General features: G+C 38.0%; 1 protein-coding gene across 1 annotated transcript in view; it reads right to left on the reverse strand.

Annotated features, from left to right (window-relative positions):
• Positions 1 to 8,216: 8,216 nt before the first annotated feature.
• The window catches only part of LOC140167258 (probable carboxypeptidase X1), a 32,985-nt gene continuing 23,772 nt past the window's right edge, over positions 8,217 to 17,429 (reverse strand). Inside the window, exons 3-6 of the mRNA XM_072190597.1 lie at positions 15,593 to 15,706; positions 13,960 to 14,124; positions 13,213 to 13,358; positions 8,217 to 8,520 (exon numbers count right to left, since the gene is read on the reverse strand). Coding sequence (XP_072046698.1) covers positions 8,374 to 8,520; positions 13,213 to 13,358; positions 13,960 to 14,124; positions 15,593 to 15,706 — 572 coding nt within the window. The 3' untranslated portion in view covers positions 8,217 to 8,373. The remainder of the gene's footprint in view (positions 8,521 to 13,212; positions 13,359 to 13,959; positions 14,125 to 15,592; positions 15,707 to 17,429) is intronic.

A 17,429-nucleotide genomic window follows, 5' to 3' on the forward strand; every position in this document is an offset into this window, starting at 1 on the left:
GTCATTAAACCACATCGGAATTCACTCCAATGAGAAACCCCGATGAGAAACCCTATTAGTATGAATATTGAAAGAAGCACGTTGCAATTCATGCTTTAGTCTATACCTTCCTCGAGTCAGTAAAGTAAAATCAAATTTTGAGATTTTTTCAAAAACCGTTAATTTTTGCAGGAATCTGTTATGCTAGTTGGATTCCTTGCACAATTTTCTCTCTGAAAATGTATACTTTTTATAAATTATACTTATCATTAAAACATTTAGAAAAACAATAAAAAACAACATCTAAATTACTGACTCGAGGAAGGTAAGCAGAATATATGTGACGAGTCAGAACGAAAGGTACTTCTTGTCGGTTGCTATTTGTCTCTTTTTCCACATTGCAAGGAGCAAAATCAATCAATATCAGACCATCATAATTGGCGGTCAATTCAAATCATCCCCAAGTCAACGAGGGTTCAGGAATGTCCTTCCATTGTTAACGGTTGGCTAATATGTGCACCTATACAAATTACAATGCTTTGTTGTCCACCACTTGAGCAGGGTTTATCCAAAGCAAATATTAGAGCTATATAATAATCCTATAGAAATCCTAGCTATCCTAGTATCCTATCCAACAATAGGGGATTATTTAAAAGGTGTATGACCGTCATTACCAAAATGAGCTGTGTGTAGGAACCGACAAGAGGTACCTTTCGTTGTGACTCGTCACATATAAGAGAAACGCTTTCAGTGCAAGTAATGAGGAAAGTCCCAAAATATACCCTTGTCACAGAGAAATTACCCTTTGTGAGAACTGTCAAAGTAATGCCTTCACATACAACACGAAAGTGAAATGTCATTGCATTGACACGGGAATCATGTGATGAAGTGGCACGATTCCTACCTGATTTTTGTAAGGTTGTGTTATTTATGGCAGTATTGAATTTCTACCCTGCCCACACTCCACAAATTTACCCCCTCCCCTCGTGTTTTCTTCATGCCAAATGGACGACAAAATTGGGCTAATAAAAACCCTTGCTTATAGATTTTAATGACCAGAATGTCAAACATCCAACTTTGGATAGAACGATCTGTCAGGTAGCTCCTAATCCACTTAGGCATGTTAGGTGAGCAGCTTGCCGGATGCTCCTTTTGCCATGCGTTTCGAGCAAAGGTCATTATGCCAGACCTTGTCAAATGCTCCTTTGATGTCCACCCATATCAAAATATAATAGGTATCGGGATAGTATCTGATACTAATACCGGAATAGTACCCGCTACCTAGTGGGATATTAGTATCGGTATAGTATCCGGATATGTTTCACATGCAAATTTTTTGCCCATATATGGACATATAGTATCGGGATAGTATATCCGATACTGTTACTGAAGATACTGATAAATAGTATCCGGAGGTATTCTGAGTGCCCGATATCTAGTATCAGGATACTAGTTGATACTAGTATCGGTATAGTGGTATTATTCCGATACTATTTGTTTCGATACATAGTATCGGAATAGTACCTGTTTTGGCGCCAAATATGGTCATAATTAGAATAACTGCCATATCTACTTGGAGCAAATTGATATACGGTCAAGGAACTGAGTTCCTTTTCAAATGATTATATACTGTTGTACCAACATTAAATGTGACAGTGTGTTCTATTTCTGGGCTTCACAATACAGGTATGGTTGTATTTGGGCAAAAGCAATTGAAAAGAACTTATATTTTATCTAAATTTAGTATGCTAAGAACATCGTACAATATAGGCATATCAAACCATTTAGTTGCATGAATTTTGCACCATTTTGACAAAATTGGTGCTCAATGCATGCATACTGTGAATTTGTATAATCTGTATATTATATGTTTTAGCTTATACAATTTAGATTATAAGTTACATGTTCAATTGCTGTTTGCAATACAAATTTCAATACCTGTATTGTGTAGTGCAGAAATAGAACAATTGCTACACATTTCACATTTAATGTATGTATAACTATAATCATTTGAAATTTTCAGTGAACTTTCCGTATACTGTATGTAAATTCTGAAGCCGATATGGCTTATTCTATGACCATATTTGGGCAAAACAATTAACCTGCTAAACAAATAGTAGCAGATACTATCCCGATACTAGTATCAGGTACACTCTCCCGATACTACTATCGCGCACTATTCCGATACTATTTGTCAGTGTCCTACCAGTAACAGTATCGGATACTATCCCGATACTATATGTCCATATATGGGCAAAAAAAAAGAAAGGTTTGCATGTGAAATATATCCGGATACTATACCGATACTAATATCCCACTAGGTAGCGGGTACTATTCCGGTATTAGTATCAGATACTATCCCGATACCTATTATATTTTGATATGGGCAATCAGGCGCACTACGTTGCCTCTGTCCAGGGAGTTGGACCACCCTTTGAATCAGAATGGTAATGCCAGCTGTGCTGTGGTGTGGCCTAAATCCAAACTGTCTATCTGAAATCAGTTGGTTTCCAAGGAGGTATTTCTGAAGATGGTTCTGTACAACAGCCTCCATGATCTTGCTGATGATGCAGAGCAGAGAGACGGGCGGTACATAGATGGATTCGAATCTCCCTTGTGAATAGGGATGGCAGATGCAGTCTTCCATTGGCTTGGGAAAACTCCCTTGGAGAAGCAAAGCTCAAACAGCAGACTGAGTGGTCTTGCAAGTTCTGCGCTTCACTGCTTCAGGACTATTGCAGGGATTTCTGTGAAGTGTCCTAACATCCTTGACCTTGAAGGCTATCTTTTCCATTGAGCACGTTCTTGAATGCTGAAGGTTTGGCAGAATTTTTCAGCTTTGTCTTTTAATGTAGTGTAGACTTGACGGCCATCCTTAAGCACTGGTATATCAACTCTGGTGGACTTACCAGGTAAGGTGTTAATAGTGTTCCACCATTTCTTGCTGCTGAGGCTGCAATCTGAGAGTTCTTTCCTCAACTTGCTGTTATAGCTCTAGTCATAAGGATTCTGGAAAGAGGAGTCACACCCATGTATCTCCTGTGTTTCATGCTCACCCCGAGTGGGGGGGGGGCACTAACTAAAAATGGGGAATGTGCGGCCACATTGACCCCCTCCCTCTCACCCAATGACCCCTTTTTGTTTTCCTGTCACCAAAAGAACCCCCTTTTCAAAAAATTTGGGGACATTTCTGATAATCATTCACCATGTTCACTGAATTGTTTCATTATTTTTCTTCAAATTTTCAAATTTTTAAAAATTATGATGCCATTTTTTTTTAAAATTTTGTATCAACTTTTATATCATGACCCAAAATTTGTCCCAGTCTCACTGAATGGCCCCTTTTTTGTCAGATTGTCCACTTTCTTACGGAAAGACCCCTTTTTCATTTGAGACCTCACTAAAAGACCCCCTTTTTTTTTCGATGTCTAGGCTCTCACCGAAAGACAGCTAGTTTCGAACTGCTGTCCGCACATCCCCGTCGCTTCCAAAGTCGAGTGCCCAGTTAGTGAGGGTGTGTGGACTCTCGATGTAAACAATAAGTACTCCAGACACGAGTAGTTTACCAATTTAGTAATCTACAAGACATAGATCAACTTTATTTCATTAAACAAGTTGATCATCATTACATTTATATTATCAGTGTACTTCGGTTATATATATAAATGCGCTTTTATAAATGCGCACGTGACCACCTCCGTGCTGCCATAACAGCTTGTAGACAGTAAGTCTCGAAGTGACCTTCTACATAGCGAGTGGTCTTTCTATATATTTGAATGCACAAATGCGGAACAACATGAGACTGCTGTGCAGCAAAATTGTCTATTTTGTTAAACTTTGTGATTGTGAATAAACGTTTCCGTCGTTAAATATTTTTGCCGTCGTCATTTTCAAAATGTTGTTTTTGATAACATATTACAAATTCGGAATTGCAAAATGTGTAATAATTTTGCAATTCAATTAATACTTAAATTTGATGATATTTATCTAGACACAAGAGGAAGTTTTGAATGAGAAAACGGACAACGTTGAGAACTGGTGAGAATTGGTAATCCCCGCTGAGCTTAAACCAAACATGATTATTTTCTCATCCAAAAGAATGAGAACATTTAAATTCTTTCCATTTTGGCCGTTTCTCATCAAAATGTCTAGTGAGAGTTCCTATCCCTTTCTGTATAGTGGTCAATGCATGAGGATTTGGTCACGCTTGCTGGTCTTGGTATGTCGTTCCCATGGGTCACGTGCGCATTTATAAAAGCGCATTTTATAGATATAACTTAAAGCCATATTATAACATTTGCTGAGGAGAACGCCCTCAAAAATGTTTTAAATTCTGGTTTTTACATGATTGTAATGTAATTTAGTCAATAAAGATAATCTGCAAAAATCAAGACTTTAGGTGCTGTAGTTTTGTCAAAATCCGAGATTTTGAATAAAACGATGGAACCGGCGTTTTATTATTACGATGGAAATATTAGTCGAGCACGTATGCACAGTACGTACACGGCGTGTGGGATACACATACACACACACCCCCAGAGGATCGTACCGTATTACAACCGCGGGAGTAACATGCATGGGCGCTAGTATAAATTCCAATTTTCTATGCTTTACCTCACTTGTTCGGCTCAACATTAAAAGGTGTCATATCTGACAGTAAAAGCCAGGCGGTGATGGAAGCGATATCGCCAGTTTTGAGGTCGCCATTGGATTAACACATACTCAAATACTTCACAAACAATTCTAAATTTGTTATGTGGTGTCAAAGCAATATTATCTTACTCTAAAACCGTCGGGGTTCGACAAAGTACCCCACTGCAAGTATGTTAATTTTCCATTTGTAATTGCTAACCGTGTATTTTGAATGGGGCTGTCAGCCCTATCTTCGCCAGCCTCGTACGTCACGTGTTGCGCTTCCTATGCCGCCTGGTAAAAGCTAACATTTTATGGAAAATAAATACTAATCTATTTTTACAGAAATGTTATAATATGGCTTTAAGTACACTGATTATTTGTATAAGGATCCGACTTAAAAATTTGACCGAAGTGGATTTCGAACCGATGCTTCTGACCGCTCAGATGCCAGATGTTGCAAGTTCCGCTTTATCCAAGTTTTCTCCCGGAATTTGATTTACAAATTTTAAGTCCAGTATTATAAGAATTCACTAAATTTCAAATGTGTGATTTATCAAACTGTTTTAAATGTCAAACATTTTATTATTATTCAAAGTTGATTGTCACAATACTCGAGTGTTTTTTAAAATGATGTAACCTAGGAACGATTATAGCGGCAACACAACATCTTACTTGGGTATATGGACTCTAGATGTAAACAATAAGTACTCCAGATTAGTTCTGGACTCCAGAACTTTGTGGAATTTGTTAATTTTGATCAATTTCAACTAAAAACGAAGTTGTTTTAATCACGTTTTAGTGACGCGTCACCACTACACCAGTGGTGGTTTCACCAGTCCAGGACCCTGACAGCAAGTTCAGAAGTATGTTACTGCGTGGAAGCGGCCATTGACCCTGTCATCGAGTATCAGGAACTACCGGTCGCGTACGGCGCACATGAATGCGCCCTATACGCGTTATTTATCGCTTGTGCTGGCGACGCGTTCGTTAGCACCCGGCGACCCCCACGTTGCCGTTAGCACCCGTTAGCACCCCATTGCAGCTCCCATACGTTTGTCAATTTGTGATTCTCGGGATCTTATTTTTCAGGCTCTGTAGCGTGCAAATGTGGCTGGTCCGATTTTTACAGTGGGGGACCTGATCAGACTAGCAACGTCTCACACCAGACTGTTTCCTTTTATGGGCACCACCGTAGAGGAGTGATGAGTTGGTCAAATTATGTTACGTCCTTGTTATTAAGAGTGTCATGTCCTTTTCTGCGGATCCAAATGGCTTCTTTCGTATTCTTCACAATCAATGGCTTTAGAGTCATTGCAATTGATGGAGTGATTTGTAGAGGACACATGATCAGTAATGGCAGATTTGTATGTAACAGAATATTTAAGATTTGCACGCGTAAATGGTCTGGATTCAAATTTCCCCACCTCTTTTTGGAGCCCGTTAAGTCGAATACCATAGGGACGGCCAGTTTCACCAATGTAGGAACTGGAGCAGTCACCGCAGGGGATCTCGATCATCTCGTAAATGGCCTCCGCCTTTTGTTGAGGTAGAAGTTTGTCCTTTGTGTGAACAAGCATAATGCGGATGATACGGTGTGGCTTCATGGCAGCAGAAAACCCGACTCATCACGTCCCCTACGGCGGTTCCTGTTGCCCATAAAAGGAAACAGTCTGATGTGATGAGTTGCCATGCAGCCTGATGAAACTACTAGTGAGTAAAACAACTTCGTTTTAGTTGGAATTGTTATCAAAATCCACTGTTCCCAATTAACAACATTCTGAATGAACATGTTCAAAGATACCAACTTTATTTCATTAATATAAGTTTATTACCATTACATTTCCAATATAAACTACGCAAAAAAAGTTTCTTTATGGTTAGGAAATTTCCCGGGAAATTTACCCACTATTAAAATCTAGCGACCAATTTTGTACGTTTGCTAAATAATCGCATGCGGGAGATTGTCCTGCGCATTTTGACACCTCAATCACTACCCCACACTACCCCACGACACTCCTGAGAAAAGATACGAATTCGAAAAAGGACAATCACTCGCATGCGATTATTTAGCACACGTACAAAATTAGTCGCTAGATTTTAATAGTGGGTAAAGTTCCTAACCATAAAGAAACTTTTTTGCGTAGTGTAATACTTATGTCAAGGATCCAATTTGAACAGTTAGGTGAAGTGGAATTCGAACCGGTGCTTCAGACAGCGCAGACGTTAGAACACTAGACTGGCGATTCGAATCCCGCTTCATCCAAAGTTTTCCCGTTTACCTGGTCAGTTCCTCTGTATGTGTTCTTGAATATGATTTTATTAAAAAGAAGTCCAATATTCTAAAAACTCGCTAAAAAATATATTATACAAGTATATACGCCATGAAAGGGGATAAAGCTATTAGCACGGGGGGGGAGGGGTGACATAAATTCATATCACCAAAGGCCAATACTTTAAACCAGGAGCCCGGGACCAGGAGCCCCGAAAGAAGCAGTATATAATATCATTGAACACTTATCTTAATGAAGGGTATATTATTTATACTCAAACAATTAGCATCCAATAAAGGATTAAAAAGAAGTCCAATATTCTAAAAACTCGCTAAAAAGTATATTATACAAGTATATACGCCATGAAAGGGATAAAGCTATTAGCACGGGGAGGGGGGAGGGCTGACATAAATTCATATCACCAAAGGCCAATACTTTAAACCAGGAGCCCCGAAAGAAGCAGTATATAATATCATTGAACACTTATCTTAATGAAGGGTATAATACTCAAACAATTAGCATCTAATAAAGGATTAAAAAGAAGTCCAATATTCTAAAAACTCGCTAAAAAGTATATTATACAAGTATATACGCCATGAAAGGGGATAAAGCTATTAGCACGGGGAGGGGGGAGGGGTGACATAAATTCATATCACCAAAGGCCAATACTTTAAACCAGGAGCCCGGGACCAGGAGCCCCGAAAGAAGCAGTATATAATATCATTGAACATTTACATTAATGAAGTGTATATTATTTATACTCAAACAATTAGCATCTAATAAAGGATATATATTTACACTCAAACATCGAGCAATTTTAAATCTTTTTAGTGTAATTTTGTGTTTGCTAAGCTATTAAGGGGCTGTGCAATAATTATGAGCGGGGGGGTAAAATTTCCAAACGGCTCGCCAAAAATCGCTTTCCCCCTCCCTCTAGGCCTGCCAAAAATTCTTTGCCCCCTGTTGCGCATGCTTTTTTTGGGATAATAGTCTAGATACAAGTCGCGAGTGCAGCGAGCAGGAAAATTTGCATATTTAAGCGTTTCTGTACTGTTTTCCTAAGTCTTTTTAGAGCGTTTTATTTATCCCTTAAATGTTTGCTAAAAATCGCTTGCCCTCCTCTCAGCTCGCCAAAAATTTCTTGCCCCCACCCCCCAATTTTACCCTCCCCCAGGGCTCATAATTATTACACAGCTAGTCCTTAGATTTGCTAAACTATCAGGAAAAAAGATCACATTTTTTGTGCTACTATGGCTAGAATATCCAAGCTCTACACAGTGGCGGCACCAGGGGGGGATTGAGGGCAAAGTGAATTTCAGGGGGGTAAAATCACCAAATTTTGCGCAAAATTACAGCAAAATATGGAAATTTTCGTAATTTTGCGTTTTTACTGGGAGGGGCTACAGGGGGGCAAGAGTTCTGACTGGGGGGCATTTGCCCCCTCATGCGACCCCCCCTCCCGCGGCGCCGCCACTGGCTCTACATTGCATTACATTTTGCATCCCAGTATTTCGAATCGTAATCCATAAGCGAGACCTTTCCCCGTCAAACAGGTGATGCGTACAATACGGGCATAAACTGGCGCAGGAAAAGTTGCTGTCACCGCTGTATCTTTGTCAGTGTTGCCCGGGAAAATCTGTAGCAAAACAACCAATTGTTTAGGCTCTCTTCGGATTTATTAATTCACGCGGGTGTCGACTGCAGACGACTATGGCAAGTATATTGCACAATAGAACAGAAAAACCTGGTTTTTCGTCGATAAACCTGGTTTTTCAATCGAAAAACCAGGTTTTTCGAATTTGATTGTCATAGTTTTTGAAAAACCAGGTTTATCGACCGAGAAACCTGGTTTTCGCCGATAAACTTGGTTTTTCAATTCGATTGTCATAGTTTTTTTGATAAACCTGGTTTTCAATCAAAAACCAGGTTTTTCGAATTCGATTGTCATAGTTTTTGAAAAACCAGGTTTATCGACCGAGAAACCTGGTTTTCGCCGATAAACTTGGTTTTCAATTCGATTGTCATGGTTTTTTTGATAAACCTGGTTTTCAATCTAAAACCAGGTTTTTCGAATTTGATTGTCATAGTTTTTGAAAAACCAGGTTTATCGACCGAGAAACCTGGTTTTTCGCCGATAAACTTGGTTTTTCAATTCGATTGTCATAGTTTTTTTGATAAACCTGGTTTTCAATCAAAAACCAGGTTTTTCGAATTCGATTGTCATAGTTTTTGAAAAACCAGGTTTATCGACCGAGAAACCTGGTTTTTCGCCGATAAACTTGGTTTTTCAATTCGATTGTCATGGTTTTTTTTGATAAACCTGGTTTTCAATCTAAAACCAGGTTTTTCGAATTTGATTGTCATAGTTTTGATAAACCAAGTTTATCGACCGAGAAACCTGGTTTTCGCCGATAAACTTGGTTTTCAATTCGATTGTCATAGTTTTTTGATAAACCTGGTTTTTCAATCGAAAACCAGGTTTTTCAAATTCGATTGTCATAGTTTTGAAAAACCAGGTTTATCGACCGAGAAACCTGTTTTTTCGCCGATAAACTTGGTTTTTCAATTCGATTGTCATAGTTTTTTTGATAAACCTGGTTTTTCAATCGAAATACCAGGTTTTTCGTATTCGATTGTCATAGTTTTTGATTAACCTGGTTTATCAAAAAACTATGACAATCGAATACTATACGCTTGCACTCCCCGATTGCACTTAGGCTAGATCCTCCAGGCCTCGAATACCGGTACTCACGCACGGCCGCTTCACTGTGTTGTATTGAGGACTGGAGCAGGGCCTGGACTGGAGCAAACAACGTTCGAAAATATGAATATTGAGTAGATTTTGATTACGTCATTGATTTTAGAGACGGGGAATATAAAAACAACAGACGCTTATGAAGCCGAGTGGATTTGCTGATTTATTGTGGTTTGTACGCTACATAGGCCTACAAGGAGCTTGAAAAAAACTGTCGAGTACCACAACTTCGTACACGCATCGATTCCCCTGGTACTGGACACTCCATGCCAGCAAATTTTCAGCAATTTTCCGTCCGCCATTTAGTGTCATGATGATCTGGAACGGCGACTGAAGGCGAAATTTCGAAAAGTGGTAGAGTTGTTTAGCGTGGCAACACTGATGAAATACCAGATTCAGGCGTGCTTGCCTTAATAAAATGGGGACGGAAAAAGAAGAGAAAAGAGAAAAGAAGGGAAGGAGAGGGAAAAAGAGAAGGGAAGGGAGAAGGAGAGGGAAAAAAAAGGAAAAAAAAAGGGAAAGAGAAGGGAAAGGAGAGGAAGAGGAGGAAAGGAAAGAAAGAAAGAGGGAGGAGAAGAAAAAGGGGAGAAGGGAGATTTAACCCAAAAATTTCGGCTCACTCGCTACGCGCGCTCGTTATTTACCAAAACAAATAGACTCGCGTACTACGCACACGCGACATTGCGATAAAAAAGAATAGGGACGATAACGACGTTTTAGGGACGATAAAGACGTTTGCCCCCTCGGACTGACAATGCTGGCTACGCGCCTGTTTGTGTATCTATACAGCACCCAAACCGGCTTCACAGATTCGGCGAGCAGGGCGCTCTATCCTGTCTACCTCGTTGATCACACCATGCCCGCGCGCCATGAAGTGTGTCGCCATTACTAATGGTTTGGAAATTCCGGTTTTTCGAGGAGCATTCGATTGTCATACAATGTAGTTTTTTTATAAACCTGGTTTTTCGAATTCGATTGTCATAGTTTTTGAAAAACCAGGTTTATCGACCGAGAAACCTGGTTTTTCGAATTCGATTGTCGTAGTTTTTGAAAAACCAGGTTTATCGACCGAGAAACCTGGTTTTCGTCGATAAACTTGGTTTTCAAATCGATTGTCATAGTTTTTTGATAAACCTGGTTTTCAATCGAAAAACCAGGTTTTTCGAATTCGATTGTCATAGTTTTTGAAAAACCAGGTTTATCGACCGAGAAACCTGGTTTTCGCCGATAAACTTGGTTTTTCAAATCGATTGTCATAGTTTTTTGATAAACCTGGTTTTCAATCGAAAACCAGGTTTCTCAAATTCGATTGTCATAGTTTTGATAAACCAGGTTTATCGACCGAGAAACCTGGTTTTTCCCTGATAAACTTGGTTTTTCAATTCGATTGTCATAGTTTTTATTGATAAACCTGGTTTTTCAATCGAAAAACCAGGTTTTTCAAATTCGATTGTCATAGTTTTTGAAAAAACAGGTTTATCGACCGAGAAACCAGGTTTTTCGAAAAACTATGACAATCGAATTCAAAAAACCTGGTTTTTCGTTTGAAAAACCAGGTTTATCAGTGAAAAACCAAGTTTATCGGCGAAAAACCAGGTTTCTCGGCCGAAAAACCAGGTTTCTCGGCCGAAAAACCTGGTTTTTCAGCGAAAAACCAGGTTTCTCGATCGAAAAACCAGGTTTCTCGATCAAAAAACAGGTTTATCTACGAAAAACCAGGTTTTTCTGTTCTATTGTGCAATATACTTGCCATAGACGACATGTTTCAAAACAATTTTAAAAATTCAGTATTTCAATGAATACTAAATAAAGTGTAATTGAAGTCTACCGAATTGACAAGGCTAAATCAGTGTAATTAATGACAACCATGTTTTAGAAAATATTATTTATAAACCGCGCTCTTCCTCGTTCGCCATAATCTCCAAACCAGTCGTTTATAAGCTGTCTGTCGCATTAAGGTGGTATTTGAGGCATTTTGGAAGTGCTCCCAGCAAACACAAAAACGTTTTTACAACGTTTTAAACAGGTTATATTTTGGGTTTTGGTTTAAGTAAAAATGTTTTGATAACATTAAAACGTTTTGTATGAAAACACACTACAATAATTTTTTTAAATGTTTTCAAAGTGTTATTGTAGAATATTTGCAGAAGCCTATCAAAAATGTTTTCGAATGTTATGAAAACGTTTTATACTCTTTATATAACCCGACAATTAAACGTTTTCTGGCAACCTTTTCTAACCTTTACAATTGATGTCAAAAACGTTTTGTGTCTGCTGAGTCTATGCATGTTTTAGGGTTACGGAAAGAAATGTATAAAAAACCGTATAAAAAACGTATAAAGTTGTTCTCTAGAACCAAGTTTTTCCAGCAATTAAATATCGCAGTGAGAGGGCAAAGAACACTGATCAATACGCCTTTATATTTTAAGCTAATCGGACATACGGGTTTTATATACACACATTTTAAAATTTTTTGAATTGTGTAGTTTTGTATCAATAATCAATACAGTTAATGAGATAATATGACATGAAAGTGCTCATTAGTATATAATTGTTGCCAATATTTTGCTAAAAATAATGCATAAATGTTCATCACATTTGTATTTAATAGAATATTGGTTTGGTCAAAGTGTTCCTAATGACTTCCAGATAATTTATGCATAATTAATTAGCTAGCCGCCCTACTTTGCATAATTAATTAGCTAATCATGAAAATTGGCTCATTAATTATGCAAATATTCAAATTAGAGGGCGGCTAGACTATATAATACATTAGAACATATTATTAGAAACACTTTGACCAAGTTTCAAGGCAAAGGTCTGCAAAATAAAAGTACAATGAACTTTATGCATTGATTTTTGAGGCTTTTCACTGATTTTAGCTGTATTGATTATTGATTATTATTTATTATATTATGGACACCGCATGTCTGATGTTCAAACAAAAGGCATATGATCAGTGCGCTTTACCCTACTCAATTAATCGGCATAAAACATGCACAGAGCATTTACTAATTTCTAGAATATGCTTCAAATACCACCTTAAGATAAACACATGGTGATAAACTTTTCTATTGTCGTTGCATGTAGTATTTAGTTCGTTCACTGCTAGCAACATTTGGCATTTAATGAACATTGACCTCAACGTACAGGCATTCTAGTTCAACCAAGTTAGCAGTTCAAGGTATAACCAGTTAATGATTTTTTCTCCTGGTAATTGGTCAATGCATTGTGATATAAGCGAACACTTATTAATTGGCTTGAGCAAATTAGTCCAGGCGATTTAGTATTGCACAGGGCTCAGAACTCATCAATGCTAATCACAATCTTGTATCTGAACTTGATATCGCTGAACGAGGCTTTGAAATTTGTGATAAAACATGCTTAAAAATGCTGTGTTTTAATCGATAATAAAGGAATTAATGTGTATGGTATTTATTCAATATTTGATTACTTACTGAATACGATGCGAATATTTAACAAAACTTAACAAATAAGTCGGGTCAGGTGGGGTATGAAAAGTAGGGTCACAAATTGTACCATCCCCTGTTGGCCAAATCACTGTATACTTACTATCTCGGTTCCATCTTGATTCGTAACAAACACCTCGGTGTCACCAGTACTCAAGAACGTTGACACTTTAAATGACGTTACCCAGTTATCCAATCCAACACCACCATCACCTTGAGTTATTACTCCCAATACATCAGTCTTGTAACCTGTTATACCAAATTAATGATCAATGCATATTAATTACACAATGAATGCAGTTTTGTCACAATGAATTAATGATAGCACGATATCATTGAATAGAATAACCGGCCTTATAGACGAATCTATTTTCACGCATTCCTACACCTCAATAGCCGCCATAGCTGGGTCCCCCCTTAGGTCTATTTCACCTAAAATGTGGAATGATGTGGCCTTGGCGGGGATATTAAACTGCATTCTATCACCAATGTTACACGTAGACAAAAGAATGATGAAAGTTTACAAAACAATACAATTAACATCGATTTTTAAGCGGATTTAATCCACCCAATTGGGCAGTAACAACACCAGTTTTGTGCACCTAAATGGCCGACTGAATTCTGACCATCACTTGGCTCGTTGGATTCGTCTATACCTTGAAAGGGCTAAAAGCTTGATTCCATGATGCTGCCTCCGTACCCTGCATCGCAACTAGTTTATGTTATTTTGTTCGTTTTTTTTTTCATTTTCGGCAATTTTTGCCACTCGTAAATTTACAAATAAATCTTAATACCGCCCTCAATATTTTTAGCTTTCAAAACGTTACAAATTATACAGGATGAGATTTACCAATGTTAGCTTGAATCCACTCAATATTAGAATCATATGCTTGCCAGGCACCGTCACCATTCAGCCTTGCGTTCGTGGCTGGGTATGTGTCTGATTGTATCGCCGATGCATTAATATTGGCATCTTTTATATCACCACTTTCCATGCCCAAATAGTCAGAGCAAACTAGAAATAGAAACAAGAATGTCTAAAAGACAGCATGGGTTGTGCACAGATTATTCAAAACACCATCAGAGGTCATTCAAGGTGATGAGTTTTAACATTTTTCAGTACAATTTGCAGCTCAACAAACTAATGCACCACAAACACTTTCTTCTTAAGTATCCTTAAATTTCGAAGCTCGATAAACAAAATTTAACTTGATTGCCAAGAGTAAGCTTGGAATTCTTCCAGTTTCTTATTTGTGTTTCCTTTATTCTCCAATCAATGAATATCTTTTTTATAACATTATATAGAGTTTTTTGGAGTTCCTCTAAATTTCGATACAAATCCAAGGATCTTTTTCCGACGTTAATATATTTGAAATGAATTGAAGACCCTAGCCATGTGGGAGAAGGATTTTTAAAAGTGTCAAGAAATAAGTTATAACATAAAATGGAACCAGTTATCAAATACTTCAGTAACTGGCATACATTCAGACATCAAACTAACTTATCAACATAAACAGTTACCATAGGGTATTAAATAAAAGGCACCAAATTTAATGCCCACGTGACCCATGGGCGCCGCCATACCAAGACCACCAAGTGATCAGTAGATGTGCTACAATGCTAAGAGATAATTTTATCTCTGTGCAACTTAATTAAAAATTGGGAGATTCTGTTTTTTTAGTATGTTTTCAAGAACTAAATGTTGTTGAAAGTTTTGGTCGACGGAAAAAAAAGTTATCGACGGAAACTCTTACAATAATACTACAAAGTTGCAAAAAATGACAAATATGCTAGAAAATTTGGACATGCATCCCGCGTTTCCAATTGAAATACACAGGAAGACCCCCGCTGTGCCAAAGGTCACTTTTCCAGACATCCTGTCTAGACGCTGTATAAATGTATGCGCCCATGTGGTCACGTGGGCATTAAATTGTGTGCCTTTATTTAAATGCCCTAAGACGACTGATAAAACGAAACTATATGAAGACTGATTTTAAACAGATTGAGCAAAGTTTTCCACACCTTAAAAACTTAACGCGAAATGTTCTAAGAACTAATTTTTACACTTCAGTACTTCTTCCACCACATTATTATTCTCTTTGTATTTACAAGTTCACGTTTATTTGACTTATTTTAATATTATTTTAATACATTTACCGCTATAGTTGAATCCATCCCCACTGAATCCTACATTACAGGTATAATTGAAGACCTGAGCGCAAGAAGACCGTAAGTCCACTTGGCCCCTCAACATGAATATACTAAAGTTTAGTATTGTTTCGTGTAGTTTGGTAATGTTTTATACATTAAGGTTTTATACATTACATTAAAGGACAAACGATCGTTTCAGCATAGGCCTACACGTGTTGACGACGAAACTGCGAGAAGACATCCAAAGTTTTTGAACAGCAATTTCTTATTAATTATAGTCATGCTTTTTACGGCCACATTTTCAACTTAAAAATTATTTTCATAAAATGTACCTGTACAATTTAATCCATCCCCACTGAATCCTGCATTACAGGTACATTCAAAACTTCCAGGGTTGTTGCTACAAGCTGCGTTAGGGTCGCAGGGACTAGTCAGACACTCATTGGCTAGAAAGAGGATAAGAACCAATATTAACCAATTTGTATGAAGTCGCGACCACTTTAACAACAATGTATGAAGCAGACAAGTGGATATTTATAGACGAATCCAATTTCATGCATTCCTGCACCTCAATGGCAGCCATAGCCGCGACGGGGACCCAACTATCTCACCTAAAATGTGAAATGATGCGGCCTTGAAGGTTATTTTAAAATGCATTCTATCACCCGTGTTACACGTATAGACAAAAGAATGATGACAGTTTACCACACAAAAGAATCTAACATCGAATTTTAAGCGGGTTTAATCCACCCAATTGGGCACTCACAACACCTGTTTGGTGCATGCGGGGACCCGAAAATGGCCGACCAAATCCTGACCATGACTTGGCTCGTTGGATTCGTCTATACGTACATGTTGTGGTATAAAAATGATTTGTTTCCCTCACCTAGTAGTTTTGCTAGATAGTGCAATTGATTTCAGTTTACATGCACTACAATCATGTTAAAGTTGTTATATTAGGCAGATTTAAAAATCTGTGGTAGTACTTATAGTGCTAATTAATCTAGGCTATGGAGGCATTTTAACAGTACCCTCATTTTAGTAGAAAAAGGTCATACTTTGACATATCTATGATGTAAGGTTATGGAGTTATGGGCAAAAGAGCAACATTGTGACGTCATAGGTCCAATTTTGCCCCCCCCGGGAGAAAATGAAATTTGCTCTGATTTTGATAAAAAAATATTTGTCTTGTTGCAAGAAACCAGAAAAAGCATAGTTTTTAAGTATCTTGAGTGCTTTCTTATCCAGGTAACACAACAATTTGTCAAGGTCAAATTGATTTAATAATACTCAATGGGTGTTGTCGATTTGGATGTGCTACTAACGTAACAAAAAATCATAAATAGCGCAAAGTATTATTTTTCTGATTTGTCATGAAAAGACCAGTAATTAGAGACCATTTTGCTACCTGTGGTGCCAAAATTAGACCTATGACGTCACGATGTTATATTTTTAATCGAACTATACATCGTAGATATGTCAAACTATACCTTTTCTGAATCCTTATGACTAAAGAAACACGAACACCAAATAAGGGTGCTGTTGAAATGCCTCCATAGCCTATAATGATCAGCGCTATTCGCCAGCGAAGTGGTTACATAACTCCCTGGTAACTGGATCACCACCTTTTGGAATTGGTAGTACATGCCATAGACTTTGTAATGCGATCATTTCGATCGTGGTGCAGAACTCAAAAGCGTGATCCAGTTGACATAGTGATAATCGGATTACACGTAACACTTCCCTGGCGAATAAGTACCGTATCTATGCCAAATGCAGTAAATTTAAAATGATTTGCACGATGGTTTCGGGAATTTATTGGACTAAGAGAGACTTGTGTCTTGGTAGATCTACTATGACAGCCGGATATTCCACGATTTATCGACAAGTGACTCATTTCGGAATGCGATCAGGCATCGATGGGACTCGAACCAGCGATTCGAAACTTCTTTGTTTACAAGTCCAGATCATTACCGCTCGGTTTATAAATAGTCCAGGAGCAGCAACCTAAAAAAAAAAATGACTTCGTTCATCCCCCACTACATACAAGGTTTGACACCATAGGTAGTTAGTATGGACCCTCTAGATCACTGCTAGGTAGGTAGTGGTCTCAAATTGTGGTATCACTTATATTACAGGTCATTTTATATATATGGACGTAAAATCGCA

Source organism: Amphiura filiformis, chromosome 13 (assembly GCF_039555335.1).
Source record: "Amphiura filiformis chromosome 13, Afil_fr2py, whole genome shotgun sequence".
Taxonomy (NCBI): Eukaryota; Metazoa; Echinodermata; class Ophiuroidea; order Amphilepidida; family Amphiuridae; genus Amphiura; species Amphiura filiformis.